At 38.7% G+C, this 11,199-nt stretch overlaps 1 protein-coding gene across 3 annotated transcripts in view; it reads right to left on the bottom strand.

Moving 5' to 3' along the window:
* Positions 1-2: 2 nt before the first annotated feature.
* LOC107549486 (leukocyte receptor cluster member 8 homolog) overlaps positions 3-11,199 on the bottom strand; it is a 22,732-nt gene continuing 11,535 nt past the window's right edge. For all 3 annotated transcript variants that reach the window (XM_016230591.1, XM_016230594.1, XM_016230593.1), the window contains exons 9-15: positions 9,387-9,551; positions 5,191-5,485; positions 4,917-5,018; positions 4,765-4,833; positions 4,559-4,688; positions 4,231-4,438; positions 3-4,129 (exon numbers count right to left, since the gene is read on the bottom strand). In XM_016230591.1, coding sequence (XP_016086077.1) covers positions 3,967-4,129; positions 4,231-4,438; positions 4,559-4,688; positions 4,765-4,833; positions 4,917-5,018; positions 5,191-5,485; positions 9,387-9,551 — 1,132 coding nt within the window. In that variant the 3' untranslated portion in view covers positions 3-3,966. The remainder of the gene's footprint in view (positions 4,130-4,230; positions 4,439-4,558; positions 4,689-4,764; positions 4,834-4,916; positions 5,019-5,190; positions 5,486-9,386; positions 9,552-11,199) is intronic.

Here is an 11,199-nt window from a genome sequence, read left to right as displayed (position 1 = left end):
CATCAGATTTAATTCTTTATTTTTCTCAAGATAAGAAAGTAGGTACATTATATACAGATCAGCATCTACAATCGGCAGTATTTTCTCTATAAACTCCACTGTATATGACCACATGGAGCTCTAGATAAGGCAGAGACACTAGGGCTTTGAGAGGTTGAGCTGTAAAAGAAAAAAACAGATGCAAGTACAGTCCTATCGAAATACTTACTGCCAAGCACTGACTACATATAAACCAATCACAACATTGCATTACAGAACACAATAGAGGAAAGAAGAGGGAGACAAGAGGAACATGCAGAAAGAACAGATTGCTGAAAAAATATTAAAGATGAGACAAAGCAAAAAGAGTCAATGGCTAAAGTTGAAATAATGTAAGAACACTTCGAGGCAAATCTAAAACAATATGAACTGAAAGAAAAGCAAAGAGCTGATGCAGAGGAAAGACGATAAAGAAATTAGAAGTGCAAGAGGACAAGCAACATTTGAAGAGAGGGGATGAGACCGTTAGTAATACTGCTGTGAAAATATTACACCAACTACAACAGCAAGGGCTAAAAATACATTCCATGAAATAAAATAAATTGTGGCATCATTTGAGACAATCAACATTGCTTTGGACAATCCTTAAGTAATAGGCATTATGGGCAGCTAATCAACATTACCATTAGAACCTGCAGTGAGCTTTTAAGACCTGAGAGACATTACTGTATGGATTTCTAGAAAATGTCTAACCATCTGTATGTCCAGGTATGTCCAGTATGCAATTTTACAGCTTATATTAAACTCAAAAGTTAGACATCAGAAACCCCAGTCCATCAAAAAAACACCAAACAATACAGCAGTAAACAGCAATTGCCAAAAAAAACAAGCAGTCAAAACAAGACGCCTATTAATACACTTAGAAAAAAAATCAACGTTAATAGAGAAGACACACCTGAACATACAGCAGCAATTCTACTAAACACTATATGGAGCAATTCCTAAAATAAAACCCATACGTCATCTTCAGACTGACATGGTGGATTTGTCATGTTTCATAAAAGGCATCAAGAAAAACATTGCAAATTGAAATCACCAGGCTCTCCTCAAAATGACAAATGCATTAGACAACAACAGGCACAATGAAGAATCTCATTTGGCTGATGTCTGGATGTCTCAATGCCCATTTTCCAGTGTGCCTCTGGATTAGTTTTGCCCGCCTTTTCATCTTTTTCTTTGCTCCGAATGTGCATGACTGCAAGAAGAGACAGAGAATCTGGTAATGATGGAGTGCAGGAGGAGAGAGGAGAACAAGGGGTGGGAGGGGTTGAAGGTTGAGGAGGAGAGGAGAGCAAAATCAGTGTGGCAACCAGCAGCATCAGCAAAGAATTCATTTACAATGTACAACCAAATACAAGATGAAGGTAAACAAAATGAGCTAGAAATATTTGATAACCATTTCCCAACTTTAGTACTTTGGGGAAAAAAAACAACAAAAAAAAAACAACAAAAAAACCCCAGCTTGGGCTTAAACCAAATCTTTCTCTTATTGTTGGAAACTTCTGTCTAACAAGTGAATTTTTACAGGTATGAGAGCAAGAAAAGCTGAACAGGGAAACAAGGAAGATGATAAAACAGTAAGTCACAAAGCTAAGATGACTTAAGAAACAAAGGAAAGAACTGACAAAAATTGCTTGGAAATATTAAGTAATGATCAACAAGGGAAAGATTTGGCATATCAATTCACGACTCCTTCATGAGTGTGGATTGGATGTTTTACTTCCTAACGTAATTTATTTAATGTCTAGGGGAACAAGAAACTTTAGAATAATTTGAACATGAAAATTATATGCACTAAACTGCATATCAGTATGCACATGCTCACCACCCAAAATATTATATTTAAACTTTTAAAACTGCCAGCAAAATTAATGTATACTTCAAAACGACACTTACCATTGTACAAACAAATAATCTATGAAATCAAAGTAACCCTAAGGAAAAAGAAAAACTCACTTCTCACATTATTTACATGAGCAAATATGTACAAATTTCACCAACAAGGTGTTAGGGACGCTTTCTGCTCATAGTGGCCCTGAGCACATCTTGCTAAAGCACACATATTTCAGACCCAAGCCTTATCCATGCTAGATCTTAACATTAAATAAACCTGATTAAGTCAAAAAGAAAAATGCTGGTGCACATGCTCCTCGTTCATTTACAATGAAATTGTTGTATAAGTAGCAACTCCAATTTTAAAGCAGTCCATTAGAAATCAAGGAGCATTAGATTAACTTTGTAATACCTTGAATTGGTACAACGTTTGACTACAATGTGTTCGTGCTTCAATCATTGGCTAGATTAAGACCATGATACCATATCAATATCTGAGATCTACTACTGTATCACAGTAATATCCATGTAAAATGAGCAGATCCTTTAGATTTTTGTATGGATCTATTGGTGTCAATCTTGCAGATAAGGAGTGAAACAGGGTTCAGTATTAGACCCATTTTAAAATGAGAAATGACAAATTCACAACCTGCCAGAAGGGTTAAACAAATACCAATCCAAGCACGTTGTTCAACAGTGGTAACACCTCAACCCAAGCTGAACGATGATTCACCACGCTTTCAAAATATCAAGTCCTTCTTACCAGCCATTACCAGTAGACGTGGCCAAAGCTTAAGGAGCCATACAAACCCATGTGTTTCCAAACCCCAGCAGGACAGTGGATGCCCTTGTAGAAGTGAGGTGACTAGTGGAGATCACCATCTGAAGAGGAGACAAGAGAGCCGCCAACTTGCTGTGAAGGAAAACAGAGCTTGCTTTTCCTTCTAAATGACTTTTGCTTCTCAGGCTGACTGCATGTTAGGCTTAGAGACCTTCTATGCTGGGGGTGCTTTGTAGGAGGACTTCTCTCTTCAGAAGCTGGTGGTCAAACCTAGTGGTGAATGAACGCCCTAAGTGGACTTGGATGACTTTTAGAATGGTTGGCCCCGTTCAGATCACAGCTGGGGTGGAAGTGAAATATTTAGAGTCACTGAGTTGTGCTTCCTGGGTGTCGAGGAATGATTAGGAGGTTATCTTTGACTAATGAAGGCCAGCTTCTTGAGTGCTGATGATGTGCAGGAGAGGGAGAGAAGACTGTGCGGGAAGGGCGCGGAACTGATCACAATGCGGAACAGGGCCTAATCTGCATTTTTTAACGTTGGTTGTATTGTTATAGCTCAGTCCAAATATTACATGCTATCAGCATTAGGATCCTAGAGATGAAGGGAGCCAGGAGATCTAACAGAGCACCTCCACCAGTGACCCACTGAAGACATCTCAGGCAAAGAGAAAGATAGGGAATACAAACCATCTTCTTCTTGCTTGAAGGATTGCACTGAAGCTCACTTTACTTTAAAGTCCATTAAAGATGACCAAAACCTTGCAGAAGGATCCTTTGGCTTCACACAGACTTGATGAGCTGGTACACTGTTGGTGGCAACTGGCTCACATTATATTCTTGGTTAACCATGATGTTTTCAGGTCTTGAGCTTTGCGGCTGCTTGCTTGAGGGGAGAGAAACATGAGAACACAACACTGTTAGCTTAAATGCTTTTTTGAGCTCCGTGATGTGGGGACCTGACATAACCCGCTGACCCGACCCCATCAGATCTTTGCCTCTTTTTCCTTTTTCTATTGGTGTAAGGGATAGTGTGCAAGTAAACTGGTTGTCTGATACTTCATTAAATGGGCTGTGTGCATAGGCTATACTGGGTCTTGAATACGGCACCTAGTCCCTGTATGTGTCATCTGTCAGAAAGTCCATCACTCTACAAGAGTTTAAAAAAAAAAAAAGTTATCTTTCATAAATATGATCAGCTCTAGACGGAGTGTGTGTCCATCCGTTGTGTAGATATCTGGTCCCTTATTCACAGTTTTGTCTTTTTAAGCTCTATAAAAGCCAATTCTCTGGTCAACCCCCACCCTTTTCCCATACTATAAAGTTGTAAGACTGGCTGAGCTAACTTTACAGTCTATTTTGCTTGGGTCAGAGGGAGTGAATGTAACCCCAAGCCCTGTTAGAAATGCTAAACATGAGTCTAAATCTGAGAAGGCCAAGCTGGACTGCACATACTCCACCGGCACAGAGGGCCTGAACCTGCAACAGAGAAAGAAAAATAAATAAATAAAAGAAACCTTTAGACTTCCAATTATCAAAAGCATAATTTTGTAAGCATTCTGCCTGGCACCTGCACTCACGTTTTAAGAATAGCCCTCAGCGCTAGATTTCTTTCACGCTCCACAAACTTATCGATAAGGTAAGCAGCCATACGTGGAGCATTCTGATAGAGTTTGAAGAACCGGTGGAAGTTTCCAAGTGCCCAGGCAGTACGGAGCTCAAGAGCATGAGCTACACACGGATCAGCACGGAGCTCAGGGGTCAGGTACACAAGCTCGGTTGTCAGGTCTATAAAAAAATTTCAGCAAAGGCATTAAAGACTTCATGTGCGATTGAGAATGTATGAAATGGACTGAAAAAGTGAGTAAAAACTTGACTGTTCATTCTACAAAAAAAGGCAATTTATACCTCCAGAATTCTTAGTAAAGATATAGTAGATAAGTCTGTAGGAAGTGAATTCTCCCACGTTGTCCGATGAGCAGTCTTTATACAGCGCCTTCAGCTGGGTCTGGCACTGGTTGAACTCCTCGTGGTCACCCTGATAACAGTCGAAATGTGGGTTTAGTACAAAAGAAAAAAGCCTTTCAATCAAAGCTAACTTTACATGCACATACCTTTTCCAAAGCGATGCGAGCATGTGTTTCATACACCTCCACAGTGAAGTCTGTACGCACACCTTGAACCTTGAATGACACAGGAATTCAAAATAAGACACTAAAAGATAAAAATGTGAGACAGGTAAGCGGTACTAGTAAATATTACTCACAGTGAGATCCTGTCGTATTGACTTCATTTGTTCACATGCGTACAAGTAATCCTGATTGGACTTCCAATGAGTTTTAACTGCAATCAGGGACTTTCGCAACACCTAATACACAACAGAAGATTCAATACAAATCTTCAAATAAACTGCTTAATTTACCAAATACATACCACTTTGAGTACAACCTACAAACAACACACAGCATCCAGTGCGGACCACACAACTACAACCAGTAAAAAGATCTCTAAAGATAAGCAACACTTTGAAAAACACTCACAGATATGGGTCTGACGGTTGCAGGGTCAGGGGCACAGGTCAGGCGCAGGTAGTTTTTGGTGATGTCCTGGCAGGTGCCAACTATGGGGCATTCATCCCAACTCAGTCCCTCTTGTGTGCCATTGGGGAGGTCAAAAACATTAATGTTTAACACCAGGGGTTCAGTGCGTAGTTTAGTGTGGAAGCGTGCTGCCCGGCTCTGCTTCTTCGCTTCTCGATTTGGGTCATGAAAGTCAAGCCCTGCATTACCACCTTTCCGCTTTTTACCAATACCACTGGCGAGGTCTTCCATATTCCTGATTGAAGTCAGAAAAGAAGGTTAATGAGGTCAATACAAATGTTTTAAAGTGGCTACATTTTCATACTAACCAAAATGTGATAAAACATTCCTTAACCCTAAAACAGGCAACGTGCATCACAAGATAGGCCTACATATTCTTTAGTCTCTTGAAGGAGGCATGAGGAAGAATTTTTCACCCAATACTGTTATCATTATCATAGTTGAGGTTGTTTGGAGTATGGGGGTCACATCACTTGGATAAAATTTTCTGTGCTCGTTTTGTCAGTTTGTCCTAAAGAAAGCCATGGGGCTGGACATTCAGAAAATATAGAAAGTAGGCATATTGCAAAAAAAATGCAATACAACTATTAGTATTAATTGTGAACACTGTCTTGAGATGGTGACAAAGAAAATTAAGTCATATGTTTTTTTTTTAAATCGCATTTTGAAATATGTGTATCTCCTGAAAAACTTTGCTTGATTAGGGTATAAAAAAAGGATTATCCTCAATATTGACAATGAATGGTGTCACAATTTAAATTGTGTCCCCAGTTCTGGTTATTCCATTATTGTGAATTCTGGGGTGGCATGGGGTGCTGAGTGTGTGAGGGGTGGGGTGGGGTGTTTCGAGGGGGTTTGGCGTTCACCCTTGGTGGTTATGGGGGGTGGGAGGGGGTGTAGAAAATAAACAGAAGTCAAAGAAATCACATAAAATACAAGGGGGAGCCCCTTAATAAAAAAAAAAAAGATGGGGTGGATGGGGGTTATTAATCGCATCAAGGAGAGCAGATCCCCCTCATTAGAAATCGCATTCAAGGGCTAATTCTTCCTTAGGGAAGAGCCTTATAGGCCTTCCTGGCCTCTAGGCCCCCTGTACACAGTCCCCTTTCTATTTATTTTGAGTTTAAAAATTGTGCAAATGTTAATATTTACATGTAAAACGGATAATATTACATTTAGTTGACTACATCTTTGCATTTTTAGCTAGATTTTTTTCTTGCAGGGTTTCACACAGCTCATTTTATGGTAGAACAGGTGTGTCCAACCCTGCTCCTAAGGGCACACCATCCTGCAGTGTTTAGCTCCAACCCTGATCAAACATATCTGACAAAAGTCTTCAGGATTACATAAATTATATTTTGTTACATAAATTACATTATATGATTGTTTAGGGATGATGCTAAACCGTTGCAGGACAGTGGACCTCAAGGGTTGGAATTGTCCACTCCTGAGAATAAAGATGAGAAAATGTAAAAATACAAAAAATGTCTAGCCCTTAATTTTAGGACACTTAGACATGTCCTATATGCAGCATATTTTGAATATTCCATATTTGTTTGCATCAAATAAATCACAGAATTATTGATGACTTGGGCTGTTTTTTTATACCCTAAACGGGCAACGTATCCTGGGAGATACAACTCAAAAAAATCCAAAATATATAAAATTTAAACAATTATTTTGAATGTTTTACTTAAGTCCAGATGATATAAAAAGTGACATGAAATGATTTTTTGCTGATAATTTTCCACTCTTGCCCGTTTTAGGTTTAAAGTTTGGTAATGCCATTTACTTCTGTTGTACAAACAATAATATCTCACCTCCGCCCTCTGTTTGCTTTGCCTCTTCCTCTGCCTCTCTCTCCCGCAGCTCCTCTACCTCGCACCCTTCCTGCCCCACGACCTCGGCCACCCTTTTGTTGCCGCCGGGACAGTGGAAGTCGAGGATCACTTGACATGCTGCTGTCTGACTGAGAGCCAGAGTCACTAAAGGACAAACACAATCATCTGTCAAATCGGAGTTGGGTATCGTTTGTTTTGTTTTTTTCCCAATAACGATGCCAAATCGATACTTTTAAAACTGTACCGGTGCCTAAACAGTGCCTGAACTGATACTTATATTTTTTTTCTTTCCCAAAATAGGAAGGAATGGTCAATAGCGTTATAAACACATGTAATGTCTATTTCATTTATTATGGACACCAGAGGGCACCCTTGTGCAGAAACTCCACATATGCATCACAGAAGTAACAGAATTCATGACATTCTAATAAATCTCTTATATGGACAAAGGCATTGCTATCTCTATAACGGAGTAAACAGAAGATATAAATGTTTTGAATGATAAAACAAAGTAGAGCCCTGCATTTCAGTTGGGCCCCGACTTTTTTACGCCCATAGGGCTGGGCTTCGAGCCAATTTTCACATCATAGTTCAGACGCGGGCCGGGCCTCGGTCCTGTTTTAGGCTTATCCTTATGGTTTTTATATTTTAGACATCCATCAATTAGTGATAAAAAATATATATATATATTGCCACGCTGGTGGAAACAACACGAGAACGTGCTACCGCGACTGACAAGAGTGGCTCAACGGTAGGGCGATTTTGGAAAAAAAAAATTGGGGATTTTTTTTTTTAACCCTAAAACAGGCAACGTGCATCACAAGATAGGCCTACATATTCTTTAGTCTCTTGAAGGAGGCATGAGGAAGAATTTTTCACCCAATACTGTTATCATTATCATAGTTGAGGTTGTTTGGAGTATGGGGGTCACATCACTTGGATAAAATTTTCTGTGCTCGTTTTGTCAGTTTGTCCTAAAGAAAGCCATGGGGCTGGACATTCAGAAAATATAGAAAGTAGGCATATTGCAAAAAAAATGCAATACAACTATTAGTATTAATTGTGAACACTGTCTTGAGATGGTGACAAAGAAAATTAAGTCATATGTTTTTTTTTTTGTTTTTTTTTTAAATCGCATTTTGAAATATGTGTATCTCCTGAAAAACTTTGCTTGATTAGGGTATAAAAAAAGGATTATCCTCAATATTGACAATGAATGGTGTCACAATTTAAATTGTGTCCCCAGTTCTGGTTATTCCATTATTGTGAATTCTGGGGTGGCATGGGGTGCTGAGTGTGTGAGGGGTGGGGTGGGGTGTTTCGAGGGGGTTTGGCGTTCACCCTTGGTGGTTATGGGGGGTGGGAGGGGGTGTAGAAAATAAACAGAAGTCAAAGAAATCACATAAAATACAAGGGGGAGCCCCTTAATAAAAAAAAAAAAGATGGGGTGGATGGGGGTTATTAATCGCATCAAGGAGAGCAGATCCCCCTCATTAGAAATCGCATTCAAGGGCTAATTCTTCCTTAGGGAAGAGCCTTATAGGCCTTCCTGGCCTCTAGGCCCCCTGTACACAGTCCCCTTTCTATTTATTTTGAGTTTAAAAATTGTGCAAATGTTAATATTTACATGTAAAACGGATAATATTACATTTAGTTGACTACATCTTTGCATTTTTAGCTAGATTTTTTTCTTGCAGGGTTTCACACAGCTCATTTTATGGTAGAACAGGTGTGTCCAACCCTGCTCCTAAGGGCACACCATCCTGCAGTGTTTAGCTCCAACCCTGATCAAACATATCTGACAAAAGTCTTCAGGATTACATAAATTATATTTTGTTACATAAATTACATTATATGATTGTTTAGGGATGATGCTAAACCGTTGCAGGACAGTGGACCTCAAGGGTTGGAATTGTCCACTCCTGAGAATAAAGATGAGAAAATGTAAAAATACAAAAAATGTCTAGCCCTTAATTTTAGGACACTTAGACATGTCCTATATGCAGCATATTTTGAATATTCCATATTTGTTTGCATCAAATAAATCACAGAATTATTGATGACTTGGGCTGTTTTTTTATACCCTAAACGGGCAACGTATCCTGGGAGATACAACTCAAAAAAATCCAAAATATATAAAATTTAAACAATTATTTTGAATGTTTTACTTAAGTCCAGATGATATAAAAAGTGACATGAAATGATTTTTTGCTGATAATTTTCCACTCTTGCCCGTTTTAGGTTTAAAGTTTGGTAATGCCATTTACTTCTGTTGTACAAACAATAATATCTCACCTCCGCCCTCTGTTTGCTTTGCCTCTTCCTCTGCCTCTCTCTCCCGCAGCTCCTCTACCTCGCACCCTTCCTGCCCCACGACCTCGGCCACCCTTTTGTTGCCGCCGGGACAGTGGAAGTCGAGGATCACTTGACATGCTGCTGTCTGACTGAGAGCCAGAGTCACTAAAGGACAAACACAATCATCTGTCAAATCGGAGTTGGGTATCGTTTGTTTTGTTTTTTTCCCAATAACGATGCCAAATCGATACTTTTAAAACTGTACCGGTGCCTAAACAGTGCCTGAACTGATACTTATATTTTTTTTCTTTCCCAAAATAGGAAGGAATGGTCAATAGCGTTATAAACACATGTAATGTCTATTTCATTTATTATGGACACCAGAGGGCACCCTTGTGCAGAAACTCCACATATGCATCACAGAAGTAACAGAATTCATGACATTCTAATAAATCTCTTATATGGACAAAGGCATTGCTATCTCTATAACGGAGTAAACAGAAGATATAAATGTTTTGAATGATAAAACAAAGTAGAGCCCTGCATTTCAGTTGGGCCCCGACTTTTTTACGCCCATAGGGCTGGGCTTCGAGCCAATTTTCACATCATAGTTCAGACGCGGGCCGGCCTCGGTCCTGTTTTAGGCTTATCCTTATGGTTTTTATATTTTAGACATCCATCAATTAGTGATAAAAAAATATATATATATTGCCACGCTGGTGGAAACAACACGAGAACGTGCTACCGCGACTGACAAGAGTGGCTCAACGGTAGGGCGATTTTGGAAAAAAAAAATTGGGGATTTTTTTTTTTTTACCAATATTGCGATTTAATATGCAATTATTTTTTAAAGCTCTTTATGTTCTGTATTATTCAACAAAGACAAGCTATAAATCATTGTATAGTATGACCAACACACTATTATAGATTGATTAAACAAACATTCTTTTCTGCAGGCCAGGCCTATATGTTACGATGAAAATAGGTGATGCATGAATTGATATGAATTACATTATTTAACAACTACAAATCACAGTATATTGACTGATTTGTTGAACTTGCAACCTTGTAAGCATGCAATAATTATGTTTAAATAGCCTGGTGTAAACATTAATATGAAAGTCAGTAACAAATCACACAAACTAAAGTAGATTGCAGAAATATAAAAACAAATCTGTTGCTTTACACTACTTAAGGTAATTCAAAGTCACTGTAATAAACATATGTAAACATGTGGACTGCACTAAACACGGTCTGTTAACTTTAGACCAGTGGTTCTCAAATTTGTGGTCGCACCCACCTTTAAACCTATAAAAAAAAATCTGCCCCCCTTTCCCAAATCCCACCTCAGACTACCAAATAATTTCATTAAACATTATGAAAAATTAATGCTTTTAATAAAATATGACAAGAACTCAGAGTTACACTGTGTCAGAACAAATTCATCTTGATAATGTTAGATCATTTTGATAGAAAGGTATGTAATAGATTACAATCAACCAAAAATTATTCAGACAGCTGTTAGTATGACAGTATTTACACAACTATGAATACTTCGTCGGGCAACCCTTAGCCTTAATGACAGCCTGTAGTCTCCTGAGAATGCGGTCACCCAGCTTCATGCAAACCTGAACTTAATTTTTTCCCCAGACTCGGTCTGAATAATCTTTGGACCCAAATTTGTATAAATTTTACTGGTAGTCCACTGTATGAAGAATTTTTGGGTATGATTTGTCACAGTTTACTTTATTTTGCTATCCTCACTTACATAAATGAACTATAGTGTCCTGCACCCACTAGTAAAAAAAAATAT

Source organism: Sinocyclocheilus grahami, unplaced genomic scaffold, assembly GCF_001515645.1.
Source record: "Sinocyclocheilus grahami isolate Dianchi unplaced genomic scaffold, SAMN03320097.WGS_v1.1 scaffold373.1, whole genome shotgun sequence".
Lineage (NCBI taxonomy): Eukaryota > Metazoa > Chordata > Actinopteri > Cypriniformes > Cyprinidae > Sinocyclocheilus > Sinocyclocheilus grahami.
The sequence above is the reverse complement of the archived record's forward strand: the minus strand, read 5'-3'. Positions and strand labels throughout refer to the sequence as shown.